This window comes from Lycium barbarum, chromosome 1 (assembly GCF_019175385.1).
Source record: "Lycium barbarum isolate Lr01 chromosome 1, ASM1917538v2, whole genome shotgun sequence".
Lineage (NCBI taxonomy): Eukaryota > Viridiplantae > Streptophyta > Magnoliopsida > Solanales > Solanaceae > Lycium > Lycium barbarum.
Genome location: NC_083337.1, coordinates 155,409,746 through 155,435,016, shown reverse-complemented (window position 1 = coordinate 155,435,016; position 25,271 = coordinate 155,409,746). Strand labels below are relative to the sequence as shown.

Below are 25,271 nucleotides of genomic sequence, written 5' to 3'. Positions count from 1 at the left end.
TGCATTGTTTATATTTATATAGTAAATGTTGATTTTTTCGACTTTCTAGTGTTAGTTCTTTATATTTTAAATCCCCTTAATAAAAATGTATTTTTTCGTAGGTCTAATTTTTTATACTTTGAATCCTTTTAATGAAAATATTAGTTCCGCCAACATAATGGATGTATTTGTCAGGTTGTCCAAGTGATCTTAATGGACGTATTTGTCAGGTTGTCCAAGTGATCTCAAAAAGATTTCAGTTTGCGGACATAACAATTATTCCGTTGAAAAGAATTCTTTCTTGGATAGTAATTATAATGTAATCTTTTGAATGTCAACTCCATTACCCCATTTAAAACGAATAGTGTATCACTCATGTTACAGGAGTATAATTAAATAGGAAAATAATCATATCTCTTGATACTCAAGAATCAAGATCAGGTTTTGGTGGGGGATTAATTTTTAACTCAACGACAAGATATGCTGTTGCCACTAGTTTATGGCTAGCACCTCTTTAATTTGTCCAGATTTAACCAAAAAAGCTGTTTAATAGTTGTAAAAAAATTAAAGTTGTTGATGATAGAATTAGTTTAAGGAAAAACTGGCCTCAATGAAGATAAGTGCTTTTTCAACTTCTAAATGATGGCTGTCCCTTTTTCGTCTTTGTTTTCTTGCATATTTTGTTGTACACGGTTGCAATTTTCCTCTGAGACCTTTATTCCTATGCCATTTGGAACGGTTGTAACTAAAAGACTGGAATCTGATTATACTTTTGGACTCTTAATTTTTATATGCTGTTAGTGTAACAGTTAAATCATCCAAAAGGTAATTACAAGTCTGTTTATAATAAATGGGAAGTAACTTGAAAAGTATGACAAGTAAACTGTTACATTAATAGTGTAAAATGGGTTCATCATACTATTGAGTGTGTTTGGTACGGAGGAAAATATCTTTTGGAAAATGCTTTCTACTTTTTTTATATTTGGTTGATAAATTTTTTTGAAAAATCTTTTCTCTAGGAAAATAAATTCCTTAAAAATAAGAAAATGATTTTTCTAGTTCCACATTAATTATATACTTCTCACCCTCCAACACATCTCACCCCTACAGTCATTATCCCCATCCCTACCTCCACCACACCCTTACCCCCACTACCATCCCCTATAAGTTTGCCTGTATTATATACAATAGCTATTGGAATAGTATTTTTTGCTTAATTACTTACCAAACAATATATAATAATTAAGTAAGTAACCCACTTATTTTCTGGAAAAATATTTTCTTTCATACCAAACACCCTCTATGCCTTTTTTGAAGAGAAAAGAATAACAAAAAGGGAAAAACAGAGAAGGTTGGCAGGATAATATTATTCCATGACCTAACCCCTCTTCCCGTTAAATTTGCTTACTTGTTGGCAAAGTGAGTTGATCAATGCATGAATTATCCCCTTTAATTCTTGATGACTCTACCAATGCACGAATCTTCCCTTTCTCAAGCAAAGGCTTTGGGCTCCAATTTTTTCGGCCCTATTTTTTGTGAATAGTATGTCCTATTGTTAATTTTCTTTATAAAAGATTTAATATTTTAAGGCATAAAAGACAAGAAATTCATAAAAAGAAAGGAAAGAGAACTATTTAGCGATGTGATTGATAAGCTTTATTGTCATGATTATTTAACTTTTGCATCTCAACATATGTATGAAATACTTTTTTAAGCTTAAGGCCTTTTAATAAAGTTTCATTTAGCCTACCAACTTTATTGAGCCGCCTTGTAATCACTCTAGCAATGCATGAATCATCCCATCTGGTTCTTGGTGACTATCAAAGCGTGAATCCTCCCTTTCTAATTGTTGATGACCCTACGTACGTCGAGTGCTGAGAGCTTACAATGAAGCATCAAACTTGATTTGTATTTGTTTTCCTTTATTTACAGTAGGAACTAGGAAGCAATAAAGAGAGACTATTTAAGGCCCACTTTGGCTTGATAGGAAGAGAGAAAAAAAAAAAAAAAAAAAAAAAAAAAAAGAGAGAGAGAGAGAAGAATTATGGTCTTCCACAAGCAGAAGTGGGGCTAAACGGAGGAAAGGAGATTCAATTGAATTTTCTATGGTATAAATAGGCTAAAAATGAATTTTATTTATTATTATATATAAACGATTGAATCTCTTTCATATAAAGGGAACTTTCTTTGGCGAAGTGGCAAATGAAATTCAGAAATTATTTTATATTAAAAGTACAAATTTAATTTATAACATTTTACCTAATATTTGTTAGTATTTTTTTATAAATATTGGCTCCGCCACTATTTACGAGAGAAATTGCAATAAGAGCACCATAGAGTGTCAAACGACCAAGTTAGTTAAAAATCAAGGCATGTTAATTTAGATGGGTTCAAGCCAACAAATGTCATCACTCAACCTGTTTACAATTTGTTTAAGACAAGATGTATGAATCAAAATAGGTGGAGAAGCGCATCATGATCTAACTAGAACAATTCAAGTTTAAACGAGTTACATTTTTATGAGCAAATATGACACCCCAAAGGTATCAAACATGTAGCTCCTTGAGAAATTTGAGTGGATTAAATAAGATTGAGCAACATGATCTAAAATGTTTAAAGTTTACTTAGATCAAAATAGATTGAATAACATGTTAGAATCCAATCCGTCCTTAAATTTCAACGGGCGGAAATAACTTGCTCGTGATAAAAATAGATTAAATAACACGTCAGAAATCAATCTGTCCTTAAATTTTACAAGTGGAAATACACTTGTTGAAGGGTATATTGTCAAGGATCGCAAATGTAAGCGTCTTAGAATTAGATGCATGCTTTAATCAGGGGTGAATCCAGGTATAAAAAATGGGTCACGTGAACACATAATCACCCGACTAAACTCAGTATATTATGTATATATTTCGTAAGATATATCTAATATTAACTAAAGGAACACATGCTCAAACTAGACCGAATGGAGCACTGACTATGTGCTACCTTTAATCTCTTGAGTTTGTGAGATCAAACCCAACTAAACGTACTTTTGCGTATTTTTAAAAAAAAAAATCTAAAGTAAATTCATCCTCTTAAAATCCTGAATTCGCATCCGCCTTTAATCATCAAAAGCTGTGATGTGACTATCTAAATAGAAAAGGACAAATAATGGAGATGCCAGAACCAAAAGGGAATTTTAATGTCATTTCATTTTTGTCCAGCTCTAACGAGAAATGATTCATCTGGTAGAAATTAAATGTAAAGTTAAGTTCACGTAACGGTCAGTTATGCAACTACTTTTTTCACTTTAAAGTAAAGTAACTAAACATTATTCACTATAACTCGTCCCTTACCACGTTAAACTTTTTTCACTCTTAATTTCATATACGAAAGTCTGAATAAATTGAAGTAGTGTTTGAGTATATTCATGCACAATAATATTTTATCAATTATACTAACTAATCAAAACTGCGGATCCAATTCTGATTTTCTCCTCTTTCACTGTGTTTTTATCCCAAAAGAAAGGAATAGAACTATAGAAGCGCATATAAAACAGCTAGCAATATTCTTTGGGTATTTGTCCATAATTGGTAAAATTTCCTTGTTTTTTTTATGATGAGAATGAATTCTATTTTGATTCCCATTACACTAAAGTACCTTTCTTTTCTGAGCCACCATTACAAGGTTAGCTGTCCTTATGGCCGTATGGGTCAGGAATATTCATGGATCATGGAGTATTGCTGCTTCTTCTTTAAACTTCGAACCAAAACATTAAAAAAAAAAAAAAAAAAAAAAAAAAAAAAAAAAAAAAAAAAAGTTGTCCATATTTAAGGAATTACAAAAAGATGCTTTTTAACTGAGAAAAAATATTCATTTTGTACCAGAAAAGGAAAATTTTCCATTCTCTCGTATTGTCTTATTAGTTCACACTTTTTTCCTAGTTCTTCTCCGCGTCACTCCTAACAATATGCTTCACTTTATATTCCTTTTTTTTTGCCTTTTTCTATAGAGTTCGATAGATGTTCGCTATTCCATGTTTGAGCCTCCTGGAAGCTAAACATGGGCAGCTATCATGGTAACACGTACACTTATGTTCTTAGAGGGGCGGATTCAGGATTTTAAATTTATGTATATTCTAGGATGGGATAACTTAGTGCGTTCAAGAACTACTTATACATATTAAAATAATTCTTAATGAAAATACAGAATCTTGATCAAAATTACTAAATTCTACCGAAGCTGCAACTAATGATTTTACACGACCTTGCATACCCAAGCTTACAATATAATGGAAAATGTAACCATGCTTCGCGCGGTCATGAAATATCTCATTACCTTTATAAACTAATTTCCTATATTCGAAAATTGAATATACTATAAAATAGTCTTTTTAAGTCTTAATCCGTTTTATTATTATCACTGTTTTCTAAGAAAAAAAAAAAAAAACTTTGACATTTTATCACCTGACATAATTAGATCTATCCAAAAAGAAAAACAAATCCCTTAAATTATGGGTAAAAAATATTTTTCCTCTCTAATTTTGCTTTAAAATCAAATATCTTTTCCAATTTTGAAGAATTGACATTCTCCTCCTATTCTATGCTATGTTTATTTTGCCTTCATCATTATCAATCTCATTTATTATATTTTTTAAAATTTTCGACTAATTACCCATGTCATTATACAATTTTTTATTTTATGTGATATTTATTTTGTTTGGCCTAGCTCCTGGTATAACTAATATAAAAAACATTATAACCCCATATACATAAACCAACTCTTCCTCTTCTTTCTCCTTTGCCCGTTACTATTGATTTTATTTCATCTATAAAAATCAACAAACCTAAAATTAATGTTTATTTCATTAAATTTAAATCAAGAAAAGAAATTACAGAATTGACGTCAAAAGTTTCTCCCATTTATTCCTCATATTCAATCGTCTTCGTACTACCACTTTGCAGGAAAGAAGTCAACATCAACTTATTAGTATTCATTCAAGAACATACAGTTACACAACCCTTGCCTATATAAACATATTATATTAAAAATATTGTATTATAAATATATATATTTTTTATCATACAAACCGGAATTTATATATTTAAACAACCGATGGTCTCCCTCGGTTTAAACTACGTCCACTCCCAAGGATCCCCTCCGGTCTTGAAAAAGAAACCGACCAAAGACGGAAGTTACATTGGAGTTCAGGGTTTTTTGACGGAATCCGTCGGTTTATCTTCCAAACCGTTCTTTTCCGATATTGTCAAATTTGGTTTTGCTTCGTTGGTTTTGACCTTCGATTTTCAACCTGTTTTTAGTCGTGATCATATAAGATATGATAATTTTGAAAATAAAATAAATTACACGATATAACATGTAAAAATAATCGAATATGCAAAATTTCTTATTCTAACGGAATATATAACTTAAATACATACCCAATTTAACCCTAAGAAGGAAATAAATATGAAGGAAAAAAGCGATACCCGATAATTTTTGTTCTGTTTTCATGACTGCAAAAAAATCACCAATGAAGCTGTAAAAATATGGAGAAGATGGTGTTGGATCTTTGGAGTAAGATCTTAAGATATATATTTAATTAAATCAACATACGAAAACAAAAGAAAGCTTGAAGTCGTTGTCGCTGGGTGTTGAGAATTTCCTTGGATGCTACAGCCGAAACACAACAATTTCACAAGCTGATATATTGCCAACCTCCATAACTTGCACAACTCTTCTCCTCCTCCATAATCTCTGCCACAATTTTGATGGATTTATTATAATTATTGTAATTAAAAGCTTATGTTTTGATATTTGCCGTTTCTTTTCTTTATATTCATCAGGTTAATTATGCATATTAGAATAGTGTTGAGTTGGTCAAGTTAAGGCAGTAATTAATGAGAGTTATTATACTAAAAAATTGGAAGAAAAGGCCTTATCAATTCCTTCAGTATTGCCCCAAATGGAGACGGTATGCGTTCCTTTTTCTCCATGATTAAAGAATTGAACATTGAGCATCTAATTGCAATAAGTAACCTTTTAATGCTTGTATTGAATTAGGTTTTTTTCATGATTATATTTCATTTTTACTTAGAAAAATGAGGTAAAATGGTCAAAAAATTGACAAAAAAGATAAATATCAATAGTGGCCATAGAGAGGTGTCACATCACCTTGTCCCCTAGCTTTATATTATATATATAGATTGGTAGGGGAGCAGGAGTCTCCCATTCAATAAATGAGGGCTCAATTCTTACTACTCTTTCCTTGGTCCTAGAATTTTCTTTTAATTTAAAAAAACACGAGCCTGCACTATTCGTTCTTTTGAAAATAAAAAGGGCACATCATACATATCCAACTATAGGTTAAATTCACAAATTTTATATGATACAGGCAAACTGATCCCCGCATTTTGAGAATCTGTTTCCTAGTTTGTTCATTTGATGATTCATATGCTACGCAACTTCCCTCGGAACGCATCTATCTTGGTAAACTGAAATATCAATCAACCATACAACCTTAAGCAAGGATTTGTCTATGATTATGTATTACAATCCTTTTTGTTTACTCCTAGATAGATTATTTATACATATTAAATGGTTCTTCCCCGAGTTTGGATCAAAACCATGTCCAAATAGGTTTTGCCAAACATATAACTTCAAATGTAGACCCACTCCACCTGAGTGTGTAAGTAACTGACATTACAGGCAGTTCCTTTAGAGCTAACACGCCCCAAAAGAATTCAGTAGCCCAGCTATGGTGACTCCTCAATTCACATCACCTTTCACGGCAAATGTCACATGTTGTCAATTTACCTATTTATAAAGGAAGTGCTATGAAAGTATGTCTGGGTGTGGGGTAATGACAAAACATATGTCTGGGTGAGGGGTAATGACAAAACATTATTTGGTTCATGTCCAAGTTCTGTCAACATGACCACTTCAACGAAACAAAAAGAAACACTTGCAAAAAGATCCAATATGTTTTTTTTGGGTACCAAAAAATCCAATATGTGGATATCGATTATTGAGCTCTGCATTTGGAGAAACTGGGTTTGTAATTCCAAATTCCAATAGACCATGACACGTCTTAACATTAAAATCTAAAAGCAAAACTATTCAACTTCACTGCCGCCACAGCAGCCGTAAGAACAACTGATCCACTAAAAGCAGATGAAACCACAGAACTTTTTAATCCTGAGTTTGTAGAGCAAGTAAATCTCTCATCATCTCAACCAGATTTATTCCGGCAGAAAAGTTGCAAACGCTATCAGTGATGATGATCATCATCGCCATGTCCATCAGGAGGTCCTCCAGGGCCAACCACCTCCAACTGCATAGAATTAAAATCATTGCCAGTATGAGCTTCACTGTAAGTACAAGCTTAAGATATTAAGGTCCTTGTGGGTAACACCACCATACGTGAACAATTGATGGCTAGAAGCCTAGAACTAGATCATTTACATCTCAGATTCCTTACTCCCTTTCCCCTCCTCCCTCTGCTCTCAAAAATTGAAGGAAAAAAAAGAAGAAGACGGAAAATGTCACCCTATTGCTGCAAGGAATCAAAAATTCCCCCTGATTAAGGAGTGCCGCAGGACTATGAACTCACATCCCTACCAATTCCCATACAGCCTAGAACTTGATAATATGGCCCAAGAATACAGAAATTCCGTACTTACCACAAAATACTGTGTGCATACTGGGCATTCATGTGGCTTGCCCTTCTCTAGCCAGAACCAAACAACATCATGCTCATCTTCTGTTAAATTAGAAAACAAGTTAGACGATTAAGTGAACTGGCTAAAGGAAAAAAATCTGTAACAGAAACATTTTTTATCTGAATCTGTAAGGGAGACTTACCGCCTTCACCTCCTGGACATCCTACAATTCTTTTGTCATAGTAGGATTTAACAACAGCTGGTGCTTCCTGCATTTAAAATATATTCAAATATTTGATCATGTTCCCACACATCTAATTGGAAAGATAACTAATAATTTTAGTAGCTATCAATCTAAACAATCTCTTCACACATAGTCCTTTGTTTTTCGTTGATAAATAATTCTTTATCCTAAATCATACATAAGAAGAAGCAGCAGTCCACATCCAAATTAAATATGTCTGAAGACTCATAAGCACACAATGTAATGCATTAGCAGATTTCATCACTGACGGTAATACAACAATTACATTTGAGTGTGTTAAATTGTGAAAAACAGAAAAAATCAAAGGAACGTTTTTAGTCACAACAGATTGGACATTGGAGACCTACGTGCTGAGAGAATCGGATTCAGGTATGAGCTTGACATGAATATGTTCAAAGTTTGACAAGTTTCTTGTGATTTTTGAAAGGGTAAATGGTATTTCGTTGATGTCAAAACTGCTGTGTATTTACAAAATCAAAATTACAGAAGGTTAAAGAAGTGGAGATCAGAGAGCAAAAAAAAAGAAGAAAAGGTAGATTTGGCTGACAATTAGAGCCTCATGTACAATTGCAGAAGTTCTAAAGTCTCCAGTATGGTATCAGCATTTCTAGTGAATCCTCAAAGATCTAGTCAAAGTAACCATACTCAGGCAAAATGAAGTTTCTTGTAACAATACTCTGAGAATCTGTAGTGATTTCAGCTACTCACACCAGAGAAACTGTTATGCTGCCCAATTATACATGCATGCATGCGAGTTAATTGTCTTATTCGCACATTTACATGTCTTTTTGTTGGTGCAAGAACTGCATTGCTTACAAGTTACAACCCATCTAAGCAGACCATAGTTTATTTCCATGTACAAGTGTAGACCAGAAGATGCCATACAAAATGATCACTTTTTGTTTCCATATACATGGTAATTGCAGAAATTCAAAAGATTTTGCGCTCCAGCTTCATAGAATGTGAACGAGCATCAGCACATGAACATAAGCACGTGAAGAACTAGGGGCACCATTTGAGTAATAAGAATACTAGCCATTAGAGCTCACATGTCATCTAACAGATAGCATTGAACATGATTCATACAAGGAGATAGCATTGACTACTCCATATTCCGCAGAAATACACATATATGAAGAAGAAGTAAGTAACATTGCACTTCAATTAAAGAGATTTATTCTTATTATGTTCATAATAAATATGATTAAGCTCGCTTGAAGCAAGAATAGGAAGGAGAGAAAGTGAGACAAGATTATATTCCCCCATTTGGTTAGAAAGTGAAAGCACAGAGAATTGACAGTCCTCACTCTTTTCTGACCCTTCCACAATTGCACATAAGAGGGGAGGTGAAGCTCATCTATTTAATTTCACTCGTGAAAAAAAACAACATAAGGGAAGTATATAAACTAGCTCCAATGCCCCTCCCCTCCTTAAAGGAAACAAGCATCATGTTCGCTGTGGAATTTCGAAACAGTCATCCAGGTCTTACTAACTATGACGGATCAAATGCTGTACCATGACATGTTCCAGCGATGAAAGAGGGAAAGCAGCACCTATGTGCGGCCTATTACTTCACTTAAGAAAGTTGCAGTGGCTTTATGAAAATATATGAAAAATTTCAGAACTAGATATATATGAAGGAACAGTAATTGGGATTTCGAAGGCGAACATGTGCATTTTCTTTCAGACACTTATATTAACTATTAAACATATCCTACAAAATAAATACTTGATGGCGGAAGAAACTTCTGTTTAGTTTAACTCAATATGACCTAATAGAATTTGCACCCATACATAATACTAAGTATTTATTGAGAAAGTCAGTCAAATGCCTAAGAACAGCTACCTCCAACAATACCTATTCTTGAGTAATGCACATTATCCATGATAGGAAGAGCTAAGCATCACTACAAATGCAAACTACTGACTCTATCTAATACAACAATATACATCAGATAAGATAAAACAACTTCATTAAGTGACAACAAATTTAACAAAAAAAAAAAAAGTAATAACCTGCTGTTTGCTAATTTATATGCGAAACTAGTATCCACACTGACCTTTGTGCCAAAAGGACCTTCAGGAAAGTTAATGTCGAGAAGTCCCTTTCCCTAAGCAAGAAACAAATACACACATATCAAGAATCAGTTATAGTCACAATTATGCCTAAATAAATCTATTTGAATTAGTACAACCACAAACAAAATATATAACATCAAAATCTTAACGAATGAAGCTAACTCACTTGCAGCTCAGCTTCAAGCTCTTCGCGCTCATGACCAGTCGCAATTGGCATTACATCCTCAACTTTCTTAACAACACTCTCTGTTCCACACAACAACGATTTCAGTTCTCGTCACAATCCATTCACAACAAAACAAACCAAATATACATACATGCTTATATATAAATTTAAATAAACACACACCCACACACATATATAATCCCTCTTTCCCAAAATACTCCTCATGTTTCGCTTTTTGAGAACACACATACACACTCCCTCTTTTCCAAAATACTTGTCATGTTTCACTTATTAAGAGTCAAACTACATGAACTTTGACCAACATTTTGACATGTATATTTTCACCGTACTTATATGGGAAGAATTCCAGTACGTCTCGTATAGTTTTATATCTAAATTTTAACTTTAAAATACCGAGTTAATCTAATCTAATCTAGCTCCCAAGATTAGTCAAATCGATTCTGGAGAAGCAAAATGCAACAAGTATTTAGGGAGGAAGGAGTATATATATTTAAATTTTAACTTCGAAATACGAGTAAATCTAATCTAATTTAGCTCCGAAGATTAGTAAATTTGATTTTCGAGAAGCAAAAAAACTGATAAGTATTTTGGAACAGACTATATATTATATATATATGTGTGTGTGTGTGTGTGTGTGTAAATGCGTAAGATCTGATGAAATTAGCGTTACCAGAAGCAGTACTGAAGTGGCGAGAGAAGAAAGGAACCGTAGGCCGGAAAGCCGACGGCGACGGAGAAGGAGATAAGGAGGTGGCGGCGGCGGCGGCAGCGGCGGAAAGCCGATTGGATCGGATTGGGCTTAGAGTCCGAAGCTGGGAAGAAAGTCTTCTCCACATGATTTTTCTTCAAGAGAGGGTTTCGATATGATCTCAGGTGTGGCCCTGTTTGTGATGAGATCAATAGTTGCTTTATCACTCTGTGCTTTTTTCTTTCCTGTTGTTATGTTATGCTTTTTTACAGCACGGATTTTGGGAGTGGAGGAATGGAATGGAATGGAATGAAATGAGAGAGCGTAAGGCCCGAAGCCCAAGGGTTGACTCGCTCGTGCGATAATTTCTCACCAATGTGGATACCTGCTCTGCTCAATTTCTAATTTTAATAACTAACCATTACACATTTCTGATTTGCATGTTTTAAGTATAGCTTTTTTTGGGTCGAAATGTTTTAAAGAGCTCAACTTCAACTACTATGGCATTCTGAAAAGAACAGCACATAGCAATTCCTAGTGAGTTAGCATAAACTAAGATAAGAATATCTATTTCTAGTATTTTATCATGATCATATATTTATTAAGTTATAAACCTTATTGAATAGATGCATGTCAAAGACTTGTTAGTGGCGAGTAAATTTTTTTTTATAGGATTCCTAGCAAAAATAGAAAAGAAAGTATTCTTCAGCCCTAACATTATATGCTACTTTCTTTTTCATCTTGTAACATTTTCGAATACTCATTAGAAAAACGGAAAAGGGCCAAATATACCCCTGTACTATCGGAAAAGGGCCAAATATACCCCTGTACTATCGGAAAAAGGTTAAATATACTCCTTGTTATACTTTAGGTTTAATTATACCCCTACCATTATACTATTGATTCAAATATGCTCCTCATCCGTTAAAGTTGTCCAAGTTGGACATTCAATCCTACGTGGCATTGTCATTTAATGAGGTATGCCACCTCAGCACCCTAACCCATTTACACCTCCCCTCAAATTTTATTCCCCACCACCATTGACGACTGCCTCTCTCCGAAGTGGAATCTCCGGCCACATTTCTGATGACGGTGAATCTACCACCATATTTTCGCCAGAATGTTAATTTTCTGTTTCCAGCAACTGCTCCGTGGTGTAAACAACTTAAATGAGTTTGGAAGGGTCAATTCCTAGTCGTGTCTTTGCTTGGGTTTGACGCCGGAGGAATTAGATAGAGAGAGGGACGCGGCAGAGGCGGTGACTGTGGCGGCTGCCGTCGTAGCGGTAGAGTAGTTAATGCACGAATCATCCAACGGTTTCTTCTTATTGCTGCTCTTTCCCATAGTCCATGATCTGTTAAGGTGTCTCTCATGTTGTTCATCCAAAGCTCTTCAAATCAATTTGATCAGCTCTCACAAACCCATCACTCCCCTTCGGCCCTTCTCCATTTCGTTTTCTACTTGCTACGTTCAATTGATGGATTTTTGGGCAGTGTATTATATCAGTAATGGACTAGATAGTGTGTACTGGTTGGGTGTTTGGTATTTATTGTTTTACTACTTTTAGTCGATAATAATGGTGGCAATGGTAGTGGGGGAAGAAAATTTGAATGGTGGAAGAATAAATAGAGGGGAGGGGTAAAATGGGTTAGGGTGCTGAGGTGGCATGCCACGTGGCATCCACCTCATTAAATGATAATGCCATGTAGGATTGAATGTCCAACTTAGACAACTTTAACGGAAGAAAGGTATATTTGAGCCAACAGTATAACAGTAGGGATATATTTGGACCCAAAGTATAACAAGGGGTATATTTGACCCTTTTTCCGATAGTACGGGGGTATATTTGGCGCTTTTCCGTTAGAAAAATAATACTACATTACTACATATTTTTACATTGTTCACTGCAACTCTAGATTAACTTCAGGGTATTGTTTAATTTCAATAGGTTACCAACTATATTTTCATATCATTACATTTGACAGCAAAGGCAAATGATTTAAGAAATTCATTTCTTCATTCATTTAAAATACACTAGTCAAGGTCTATATTCTGTCTTTATATTATAATTTATATATGACAATATAGTTCAAATTTCATTGCCAGTTTTTTAATGGATTCAATTTGATCAATCATTAATTCCAAAAACATCATACGCAGTCATACACAATCTCCATTCAACTACAGCCCTAGAGTATTAGGCGTGTCCGAAATCAAAGTATCATATAACTTGTTGATTACTCTGACAATCTCAGGTCAAAGAAAATATTTTACGTCCATAACTTTTTTCCACAAAATGTCCTCTGAACTGCTTAACATAATACTAATTGGTCATTAGAAATTCTCAATTAGATCGTTTCTATTTGACCATCTCTTCATAATTCTGGAAATGAGATCTGCTAATCGCCATCTGTAATAGATATCAATACATATTTATTGGTCTTAATTGATAATAACCGGATTAAGAATATACTTTTCTTAATAATTCAACGACTAAGCTCAATATGTTTAGATCAAATTTTAACAGACCTATTAATACAATTCTCATTGTTATAAAGATAACAAGTCTCACAAATTTAATCAAGGGCCATCGTCAAAATTTATCAAACACAGCAAAACATATATGATAATAAAGAAAATACTTGCCATTAATGAATAAAACAACAATTGTCAATATAATGTGTTAAAAATATTACATGACCTATTGGATCTCTGACACATATTATATTTGTAACTATAGGAACAGTACGTAGGATAGCTGTTGCTAGTTGCAGGTGAAAATTCTTATAATAATAAAAAATCTTACTGGTAGTTCTAGTGTTGGTGGAAGAACAAAGGGGATTACATTGAAAACAAAAGATCTGTAATATGGAATACGGTAGATGTATTAGCAAGAAGATACCATGTGTTATATGAATAAACAATAAAAATAATTATGCCTCAATCCCAATAAGTTGAAGTCGACTATATAAATCTTCCCTATTTCATTTAAATTCAACTCATATCATCAGCAATGTTATATCATGAATAGAACCTACAATTTCTGGAAGATGATTGGAGCTCCATATTGTGGAGTTAGGAACATACGAATAGTAGGAGCATGTTTGTAAGTTGGAGCAAGCTCAAAGGAGAAGCGGATCAACATTCGTGGGTATTTTGTCCAATGGAGTGACGAGCGCCTAAGCCGAAAGGCATAAATGCCATGGGGCTCTTTGCTGCTTGAGCAATGCCTCGAGCAAATCTTGCAGGATCACTTATCATATATATTTTAGGCTATGTCTCCAATCAATGCTTATTAAAGTAATTACCTCATGAAGGACTTGCTTATGTAAAATATCTTACATTAGCTAGCGTGTAAACAAAAAATAGTTCCTTTAGAGATGCTAATATAAATGATGCAGTTGGATTTAAGTTATATATATATACACGACCTATGAAGAATTTTTACATCATCCGTACAATTTAACTTGTGAAAACAAATTAATTAGTTACGCAATTAAATGTACCCTTACGCGTACTTAGCGTATTCAATCAGATCCAAATATTGATAAACGAAATTAAGTAGAATGTAAGTATCGTAAAATTAAGCATATACCTATCATGTGTGAGCTGAAAAGAAAATTGATAGTAATTAGTAAGTCCCATAGATTTTCTTCTAGCGATGGTAGAAGGAAAAACCTAAGAACAATGTCATGGGATAAAGGGAAATGCTGAGATGAAGGTTTGAAACTAGCAATCTCTTTAAGATTGCCCAACAAATAATGGTATTTGGAACTCTAATCCCCTACTTCGAGAAATGATTTTGGAATTTCATTGGTCTCCAACAGAGACTAATCACCGCTTTCTGTGCAATTAAGAAAACGGAAAAGGGTCAAATATACCTCTAGTTATACTTTTGGTCCAAATATACCCCTGCCGTTATACTTTAGGTTCAAATATACTCCTGCCGTTATATTTTGGCTCAAATATACCCCTCGTTTTAATGAAGGGACACGTGTCATCATCCTATTGATCTATTTTAAATTATCTCTTAATTAATTAAAATCCAACCCATAATCCGGTATCCATTAAAAAAATTCGTATCCACACCCAGTATCCAATTAAAATGAAAGTTTTGCTCCCCCTTTTCTTCTTTGCAGATTAAATGCCTTGGAGCAGATTAAATATGGTAATAGTGGGACCATCCAATTCACCATTGAAATTGAATTCAATATTGATTGAGAATAAATAACATAATAGCATAGTAAATGCAGAAAGCTAAGAACTTTGTTGCAATGAAGAAAAGAAACCAATTTTGATGGAGGATAAAGAAAATAATAGCATAGTAAATACATAAAGTTGAAAATTTTGTTCAAGCTGAAAATATTGAATAGGAAAAAATTCCATCCGATTGATAATAAACAACACAGTAGCATAGTAAAAGCAGAGAGATGAAAAATTTGCTGAAGTGGAAGAAGAATTAGATTTTGATTGATGGAAAAAAAGCAAAAGTATAGCAAAATGCAAATGCATAAAGATGAAAGCTTTGATGAAATGGACCGACGGCGAAGGAGGAGCAAAGATTTCATTTTAATTGGATACCGGGTATGGGCATGGATTTTTTTGAGCAAAGATTTCATTTTAATTGGGTACCGGGTATGGGTATGTATTTTTTTATTAGATACTGGGTTATGAGTTGGATTTTTATTGATTAAGGGACATTTAAAAAAAAAAAAAAAAGACCAATAGGATGATGACACGTGTCTCTCCGTTAAAATGAGGGGTATATCTGACCCAAAGTGTAGCAGCAGGGGTATATTTGGACCCAAACTATAACGAGGGGTATATTTGACCCTTTTCCGATAGTACAGGGGTATATTTGGCCCTTTTCCGTTAAGAAAATGAACCAAAATATAAGAAAAGATAACTAGTCTTCCATATGCATCACCGCCGATCGAATAGTAATTAACAACAAATTAACTCTAGGAGAATTAGTCTATTTATATACATTGACAATATAAAATGAAACAACGTCAAATGTTGATTACTCCAGCCATTTAAGGATGTAATATAAATCTCAGTATCCTTCTAAGTAATATGATTATCTTAATAAGGACATAAACAAATGGTAGACTATGTATATTCAGAATTCTAAGTAGCCTTCCAAGTAATCTAATAATTATCTAATTAAGGATGACTTGAATCACTTCTTAAAAATATCAGAAATGTAAGAAACAACCGAGCTTAAAAAAATTACATAGAATAATGAATCCAATGTATAAAATATTTCATTTTCAATGTGGTCCAGATATTAATTTATCTATGTCAATTTCTCAATAAAATCTGCATCTTTAGAAAACTACATAAAAATGTTACTCTATTAAGTTTACTCCAATGACTAGCAATTATAAAAAATACTTAAAAGAATTTTAGTAAAAAAGGAAGGCATGAGATGTTATATGAAATACACTTTATACTTGGGCTTAATACCTAGATGGACCCTTAAACTTGGCATGTTTTGTAAGATAGACATATAAACTTATAAGGTGACCAGATAAACACTTAAACTTACTCAAAGTGTATTTTTCAAGTTTTTCAGTTGTTTTGAAAATAAAAAACTATATTTTTCAAACACTCACAATTTTCATGGCCAAACAAGCCCTAAATATATCACAAAATATTTTTTTTTAAATGCAAAAATAAGGCAAACGCATATACATGAGACTATAAATGTGCACTTAAACCAATAAATACTCGCTAATCGCAATTTTGCAGCTTTCAATTAACTCGGATTTTTTTTTACACTTGAATAATTAAAAAACAATAACTTTAACCAATAAAAATCCTTAAAAAAAGAAATTTCAAATTAAGAAATTTCTAAGTTCAGTATTTCAAGTGTAAAAGAAATTTCAAATTAAGAAAACTGTAAAGCCGAGAAGAAAATCCTTAAAAAAAAGAAATTTCTTAATTTGAAATTTCTTTTTTTAAGGATTTTTATTGGTTAAAGTTATTGTTTTTTAATTATTCAAGTGTAAAAAAAAATCCGAGTTAATTGAAAGCTGCAAAATTGCGATTAGCGAGTATTTATTGGTTTAAGTGCACATTTATAGTCTCATGTATATGCGTTTGCCTTATTTTTGCATTTTAAAAAAAATATTTTGTGATATATTTAGGGCTTGTTTGGCCATGAAAATTGTGAGTGTTTGAAAAATATAGTTTTTGTTTTCAAAACAACTGAAAAACTTGAAAAATACACTTTGAGTAAGTTTAAGTGTCTATCTGGTCACCTTATAAGTTTATATGCCTATCTTACAAAACATGTCAAGTTTAAGGGTCCATCTGGGTATTAAGCCTTATACTTGGAAGAACATTTGGAGAATATATATATATATATATATATATATATATATATATATATATAAAATCTTCTCTCCACAAATCTTGTCTACATGTTTCAATATCATTATTCTTTTAGTTTAATTTTATAAAACTGATGATCTATCAGAAACAACCTTTCTACTTTCGAAAGTAGGGATAAAATGTGTATACTCTACTCTTTATATAGACCCCACTTATAAGATTACAATGTTGTTATAGTTGTTGTTTGATTTCGTAACATATTTAACTTTTTTTTAATTAATAATATTAAACCCGAAATTACGAATAACAGCATATACTCCATTAAACCACAGGGCGAGGCAATAGCAACCCCGAATTTGACCCGAAATCAGGCGGCCCGACTTGAAGACTGGATGGATTTCTGACCCTTCATTCTCAAAAGTCTATGAGCAAAATCATCTCCAACAGTGCAGTCATAGCATACGTTACGTTCTTCTGCACAACGTACTCTCTGTGAAATCATGAGTAATATTATTTTCTGTAAATCCTAATCTCGATTTGGATTTCATTTATGCTAATGAAATAATGAGCTAAATCTTGTCACCTTTTACAGGTTTAGGGAAGAAGATCAGAATAGGATTTGACGGTATCAGCTTCAACTCTCAGCATCTATTACGATATCATAATCATTTGTTTTCCTGTGTGAAATTAGAAACTTTCTTCTTTTTTTAATAAATTCAGGATTTGGGAGAATCAATCGGTTTATTGCGAGAACAGCTAGCCACAGGAATGAATCGAAGTTTTCCAGTGGAAATGATGCACTTAAGGTATCAATTTATAGGATATTGTTATTTGCAGGAGCAAATTTGTTGTGGATATGTTCCATTGATGAACTATAAAACTCTGTTTTTCTGATTTGAAGCTTTGGGTGATTTTATGCTAGTTTGCTTAAAACTTAGATATTATTTGATATCTTCTCTGTCCTGTTTTATGCGACAACGTTTGACTGGATACGGAGTTAAAAAGTAAATTTGACTTTTATATTACATTAGTGATAGTGGAAGGGGATATTTAGTGATAGTTGAAAAGTTAATTTGATCGCTAAAACGTCTCGTTAGAGTTTAAAAATTGAATAGTTGGAAGTTGTTAAATTGAATATATATGGAATGTTTCCATTTTGTGGCATCAGAAAATGGAAAGATTGCTATAGAAAATGAAATGGAAGAAGTACAAAATAGCTTCAGCATGAAGCAGGTTCATAGGAGGAATAGAATTGGCTCCAATTAATTCTATCTGCAGACTGCCACCATAATGATATTTGAATTTAGACAACTGTACCTAATTAATGCTACATACAGTACAACATCTCCTTCGTTGTGATTGAAATTATTAATGCTTCACAATTGATAATAACTAAACGCTTCGTGCCAAAGATAGGAGAGAAGTGTTTATGTTGATCGTTTCCCTTTTTTGACAAGGTGGTATTGTGTAACTTATACCATCCATCATGCTTTTCTGACCTTGTTAATATGACAGGCGTTCTATTTCCAATTTAGGAGGATACTGAACAATCTAATGAGTTTGTGCAGAGGAACTTTTCCTTCAATAGTTTCTTTTTACTATTTAGGCCTGGTTCTGAGATAGAGGTGTTCACAAGTGTTCATATAAAACTCTGGACAGGAATAAGTTACCTTCCAAGATTGTTCTATAGGAGTTTTGGCTTTGTTTTCCTTCATTCTCTCTCCCTTTTCCTTTTAGCATATGAATTCACCATGTGATCATGATGCGCAAGGGCTTAATTCCAGGTCAAAATGAGCTGGCTGCTTTACCTGGCAGTCATATAATACAATACTACTTTTCATAGAACATAAGGTCAATTGCTTAGGCAGTTGAGATCATTTTGTCCATTATTCTACAAACAATTCAGGTTCCATTTTGAAATCCAAAGAGTGCAAAACCCTCTAATAGAATGCCAGTGTATTTGAGGTGAGATACTTCATTTCGGTATCAATATCTACTGAATAGCCCTTGCTTTAATTTCAAAAATGGTAAAGCACAATTCATGGGTTTTTACTGAACCTGTCACCAATATCCAACAAGGTTTATGTCGTCAGCCTTTTCCACTGTGACAGCTACTCCACTACCGCATTTCCAAGGTAGTGTCAGTCAATCTATGTCTGATCGCCTTGCTCACTTCTTAAGCTTCAATATGAAGCATCTGATCTGAAGCTTCTTGACTTCATTCAATACCCGACATGAAACAGAAGAAACTTGATTATCTTATTTCACATAGCACTTCCCAGTTGTGATGGGGTTGCATTAAGGATCAGCTCTTAGTCCGTTTTTATTTGCCTTGGTGATGGATGGATTGACGCGACAAATTCAAGGTGAGGTGCCATGGTGTATGCTTTTCGCGGATGACATAGTCCTGATCGACGAGACTCATAGCGGAGTTAACGCTAAGCCGGAGGGTTGGACTCGTAGCGGAGTTAACGCTAAGCCGGAGGGTTGGAGACAGACTCTGGAGTCTAAAGGGTTCAAGCTGAGTAGGACCAAGACAGAGTACTTGGAGTGCAAGTTCTGTGAAGCACCTCAGGAGGCTGGCGTGGAAGTGAGACTTGGTACCCAGGCCATCCATAAGAAAAGTAGTTTCAAGTATCTTGGGTCTGTTATACAAGGCAGCGGGGAGATTGACGATGATGTCACACATCGTATTGGGGTAGGGTGGATGAAATGGAGGCTCTCTTCCGGAGTGCTATGTGATAAGAATGTGCTACCACAACTTAAGGGCAAGTTCTACAAAGTGGTGGTTAGACCGACTATGTTGTATGAGGTGGAGTGTTGGCCAGTTAAGATCGCTCACGTTCAAAAGATGAAAGTTGCCGAGATGAGAATGTTGAGATGGATGTGTGGGCACACCAGGAGTGACATGATTAGGAATGAGGCTATCCGGGATAAGGTGGGAGTGGCCTCGGTGGAAGAGAAGATGCGGGAAGCGAGACTGAGATGGTTTGGGCATGTGAAGAGGAGAGACACAGATGCTCCAGTGCGGAGGTGTGAGAGGTTGGCCATGTATGGTTTCAGAAGAGGTAGGGGTAGGCCGAAGAAGTATTGGGGAGAGGTGATTAGACATGACATGGCGCAGTTACAGCTTACCGAGGACATACCTTAGATAGGAGAGTATGGAGGACTCAGATTAGGGTAGAAGGCTAGTAGATAGTATCGTTTATCCTTTCATATTAGTAGTCGCATTGTCGCGATATAATTTCTTGTGTTTTGATTTCTGCTACTATCTGTTATTTCCCGTACTTTGATTATCTTATTTTATCTGTGATAGCTACTGCCCCTTTGCAAACTGCTTCATCAGGGTTTAGTCGCTTTCGTTATTTTCATTTTCATATCGCTTTGAATTTCTTGGCCTTATCTGACCTCTTTTTATGCTTTCTATTGAGCCGAGGGTCTTTCGGAAATAGCCGTCCTACCTTGGTAGGAGTATACACTCTACCCTCTCCAGACCCCACGTTGTGGGATGTCACTGGGTGGTGGTTGTTGTTGTTGTATATTTATTCATATCTCTCAATCACATATAACAACAACTATGCCTCAGTCTCAAACAAGTTGAGGTCGGCTATGTTAATCCCAAATTCTTCCTTAAGCTCATTCATATCATAATCATACCAAATAAAATAAAAGTGAAAAATTAAATATATATAAATAGTGATAATAATACTCCCTCCGTCCCAATTTATTTGTCACTCTTTCTTTTTAGGTCAGCCCCAAAAATAATGACATTTTTCTATATTTAGTAACAGATTAACTTTAAACTTGTCATTTTACTTTTAATGAGGTGATTTCTAGCCACACAAGTATCTATGACTTATTTTGGACCACAAGCTTTATAAGTCTTTCTTTCATTCTTAAACTCCGTACGCAGTCAAACACCTTCATGGATCGAGACAGAGGGAGTAACAACAAGTCTAAAACCTATTCTCACTAATACATATTCACCTATGTGAATCTTTTTCTTCCATTATGCCCTATATTTAGCTAAGTTTGCATTGACACCAAAGATCTGTAGATCTTTTGAGACAACTTCTTTCCAAGTGAATTTAGGTCTACCCCGTCTCCTTTTAACACATTCATTCACCATAGTTTCATACCTCCAGACTGGTGCATATGTAGGTCAATGCAGGACATGACCAAACCATCTCAAGCGACTTTTTCGCATTTTATCCTCAATGCATGCTACTTGCACCTTCCGGTGAATGTGATCATTTTTTATCTTGTATGACCTTACATCCATCTTAGCATCCGTATCTCTGCAACACTATCTTGTGGATATGCTGGACTTTAGCGGCCCAGCATTCACTACCATATAACATCATATCTCTCAGTCATATGAGGAGAAACAATGCATTCAAGAAAATCTCTTATAAGAATCTAAGGTGAAGTTTGGAAATAGAACAATTCCCACTGACGTATCCTCGATTAATGCAACCTCAGATGCTATGTCTCAATTCTCCTTTCTATTGTTAAGCTGAACAATTAGAAAGTGCGATGTGCCCTAGAATTGCTGCCATATACTTGAATTTGCTTTTGGCTCTGTGCCAATATATATTTTATGCCTTAGATGACAGCTGTAGTATCTTTGATGTGAGCAGTTCCTCATCTACAAGGATATTGATTCCATGCACTGTTTGAAGTTGGTTGGCTTACTGTGGCAAATGGAGGATAAACAAAGGCTTTTTTATGATATAACACCACCAAAGAGATGAAACTCTTGCTGTCTAGCTCAGGAGATGATAAAATATTTCAAAGTAGCTAGCCTTTTTTTTCATTTGATTTTCCTTTCCTAGAAGAATTCTTTGCTTATGTTGGTGTCTGGTAAATCATTAACTTTTGCATTGGATGCCTTATAAAAGCACTTGGAATGCCTGATCAAAGGAAAAGTAAAAGCACATGGAATATTTTCAGCTGATCAAACTATTTCTATTGTTTATTTTGAAGCATGGCCTGGATGGACTTGGATCTGCTGGCTCGAAGTCTTTCAGAGCACTTGCAGTCTTTGGTGCTGGAGTGTCTGGGCTCCTTAGTTTTGCAACAATTGCATATTCTGATGAGGCAGAGCATGGACTAGAGTGTCCCAGCTATCCCTGGCCTCACGAAGGCATTCTCAGTTCGTATGACCATGCTTCGTAAGTACTTATGTGCTTCTACATGATTGTTAAAGTTTCTTAGTCTATATTCTCTTTTTATCGGTAGTGTGGTTCATTAAGTTCCTTCTCAAAAAAAAGTGCGGTTCATTAAGTTCTTCTCTTAGTTATTATATATCATATGGGAAATATTTGTCCACAGCAAAAGTATTTCAGCCTGTGTTCTTACAAGTATTTTCCCGTGTATCGTGATAGGTATAGGTGTAGTTGGTGTTCATACTGCGTAGCCTTATTTTTCAAGTCTCTTACCATCTGGAGAAGGAATATGAATCTTTTGGTTTTCCAGAGCTATTTTACACTAAGTTTCAAATAAGATCAAAAGCCACTTAGCTTGTGTGCCTCTTTTTTTGATACAGGATCCGGCGAGGTCACCAGGTTTACCAGCAAGTTTGCGCATCTTGCCACTCAATGTCTCTAGTTTCATATCGTGATCTTGTTGGTGTCGCATACACTGAGGAAGAGACCAAGGCCATGGCAGCAGAAATTGAGGTGGTTGATGGGCCTAATGATGAAGGTGAGATGTTTACTCGCCCTGGGAAGCTGAGTGATCGTTTCCCTCAACCTTACGCAAATGAAGCAGCTGCAAGGTTTGCTAATGGAGGAGCCTATCCTCCTGATCTAAGTCTAATTACTAAGGTACTGATTGTCTTCTGAGGTTTGACAAACATTTGATCTACATTGCCTGATGTATTCCACTTTTCAGGCTCGTCATAATGGTCAAAACTATGTTTTTGCTCTTCTAACTGGCTACCGCAACCCTCCTGCTGGTGTCTCGGTAATTCCTGTCTCAAGCTACTTTTGCTTTGTGACTGTTTTTCTTTTATTTAGAATAGAGGAACTAGTATATTAAAATAGTTATATATAAAAGAATGCATCTGAAGATGTTGCTAGGAGATATTGGTACTGTCACATCCAATTTAGTCGGTTGACCCTGCTTTGTGTCTGTCTTTTGATACCAACTTGTCAATAATTCTTCATTTCAGTAAAATTCATTTTGCTGCTCAACTCTCATTATAGATTCGAGAAGGACTTCACTATAATCCTTACTTCCCTGGTGGAGCTATAGCAATGCCTAAAATGCTTAATGATGGTGCTGTTGAGTATGAGGATGGCACCCCTGCAACGGAGGCACAGGTAATATATCTTTCCTTTTCCCCCCGTACATCTGCTTTATGTTTTGAACCATTTCTGCGGAAGTTATAATGCTTACGCTGGACAGATGGGAAAAGATGTTGTCTCATTCTTGTCATGGGCTGCTGAGCCAGAAATGGAAGAGAGAAAGCTGGTAAGTTGCAACAACTTCCCCTTCCTGCATTTACATCAATCCCTGTTTTGTTTATTAGTTTGTGGGCACCATTTTTTTTTTTTAATTGAAGTTCTTCCAAAAAGAGTGTTTATGTAGCTTTGTATGCCGCTGAAGCCTCAAAGAATGTAACTTGCTGAGGTTATCCCACTTATTACCAAGTTTAGTGTTTTACTACCACATTCTGAGTGGCAGATTTGTGTGCATTTTGACCCCGGTTGGATCCTTATTATCAGTTGATCATCCATACTATGTGCCATAATATGTATTTCCGACTGACATATTTTAATTCTTACAGATGGGTTTCAAATGGATATTTGTTTTATCGCTTGCACTTCTCCAAGCAGCTTACTACCGTCGTTTGAGATGGTCTGTCCTCAAATCTCGCAAGTTGGTCCTTGATGTTGTCAATTGATCTCGAGGATTTCCTTCTGTACACTCTGAGCGTGCAAGGGGTTAGAGAATAATATTACTATCATTTTATCCAATGATTTGAGTTTGCAGCGTTATACAACGTAGTCTATACAATAGAGTGCCATTGGCACTGTCTCTCTGCAGGTATTCTTTTTTAGGGTAAATAAATAACTACTCAACTATTTATGGTACTCGCATCTTTTATACGAGAACTTTATGTTGGAACCTGACGTGGGGATGTTAATTGTGCATTCTTGCTCTTCCGTTTTTTGTTCTAAGCTACCAGAGGGCTGACCATTGAAAAATGTTTAGTAGCAAATTATAGTTGTTTACTCGATTGCCCAAAGGGGGCGGCCTAACAGTCGAAGAGCTGGAATGACAACCTTGAAACCAATTTCGAATCTCAGCAAAAGCGATGCTGGGTTAATTTCTCCCATATGTCCAAGTCTTGGTAGAGTTATGGAATATATATATATATATATATCTGTGTGTGTGTCTCTGTGTGTGTGTGTGTTGGTGGATTGACATGGTTTTTCTTTTGTAATTCTTAACAATTTTGAATGCCTAAAATGTTCTAGTGGCTTTGTTGAAATATTTTTTTAAAAAGATTTGGCATGAAATACTAGCTTGTAAATTTGAAACTGGCAAATTGAAACATGATAAATTACCAAAAAAATTTAAAAAAAATCTTCTAAAGTAAATTCAATGCTATTTGATTTTGAAATTTAAATAAAAAACCAACTCTGAAGACCAAACTGTCTTATAACATAACTTTGGCACTCGTGACCACATTGCGAAGCTGATATTTGCTGGGTTTACTCCATAATCTCAAGCAGATAAGTGAATGGAGTACCATATATCGAACGCCAATATTAATCAAGTTATTGATCAACAGTCGAACTTATAATACCTTTTTCTCTCACAAGGTGACTAAGTCATGCCTTTAGAAAAGAAACAAAAAAGAGAGCAAAAGAAGTAAACTGTGAATTACTGACTCAAACTGTCCAAAAGATATTGGATTTTATTTGAAAGTTCCTTTGTTCCGTTTTTCTAAAAATGTGTGGCTATGTAGCCACACGTTACAAGCTAATTGAATGAGGCAGAAATACTTGGACAAAAATCATACAAGTCATTCAGCGAAGAAAACAATCCACATTATAATTCATGCGTGGGAGTGGG

At 34.7% G+C, this 25,271-nt stretch overlaps 2 protein-coding genes across 3 annotated transcripts; one reads left to right on the top strand and one right to left on the bottom strand.

The window, feature by feature from the left end:
• Positions 1 to 6,819: 6,819 nt before the first annotated feature.
• LOC132598616 (putative cytochrome c oxidase subunit 5b-like) lies at positions 6,820 to 11,355 on the bottom strand. Its single transcript, XM_060311601.1, has 6 exons — positions 10,827 to 11,355; positions 10,136 to 10,215; positions 9,951 to 10,001; positions 7,828 to 7,894; positions 7,647 to 7,726; positions 6,820 to 7,297 (listed from the first exon to the last, which is right to left on the bottom strand). Exons 1-6 carry the CDS (start codon positions 10,990 to 10,992, stop codon positions 7,235 to 7,237), a joined length of 507 nt encoding a protein of 168 aa, XP_060167584.1. The 5' UTR covers positions 10,993 to 11,355; the 3' UTR covers positions 6,820 to 7,234.
• Positions 11,356 to 17,502: 6,147 nt separating this feature from the next.
• Positions 17,503 to 24,322, top strand: LOC132598606 (cytochrome c1-1, heme protein, mitochondrial). 2 transcript variants are annotated; one of them, XM_060311579.1, is made up of 9 exons: positions 17,503 to 17,702; positions 17,776 to 17,808; positions 17,904 to 17,989; positions 22,170 to 22,357; positions 22,732 to 23,011; positions 23,079 to 23,150; positions 23,393 to 23,509; positions 23,595 to 23,660; positions 23,977 to 24,322. In XM_060311579.1, exons 1-9 carry the CDS (start codon positions 17,684 to 17,686, stop codon positions 24,091 to 24,093), a joined length of 978 nt encoding a protein of 325 aa, XP_060167562.1. In that variant the 5' UTR covers positions 17,503 to 17,683; the 3' UTR covers positions 24,094 to 24,322. The 2 variants fall into 2 exon arrangements, with proteins under 2 accessions (XP_060167562.1, XP_060167570.1); XM_060311587.1 differs by having other exon boundaries at positions 17,504 to 17,687.
• The last annotated feature ends 949 nt before the right edge of the window (positions 24,323 to 25,271 follow it).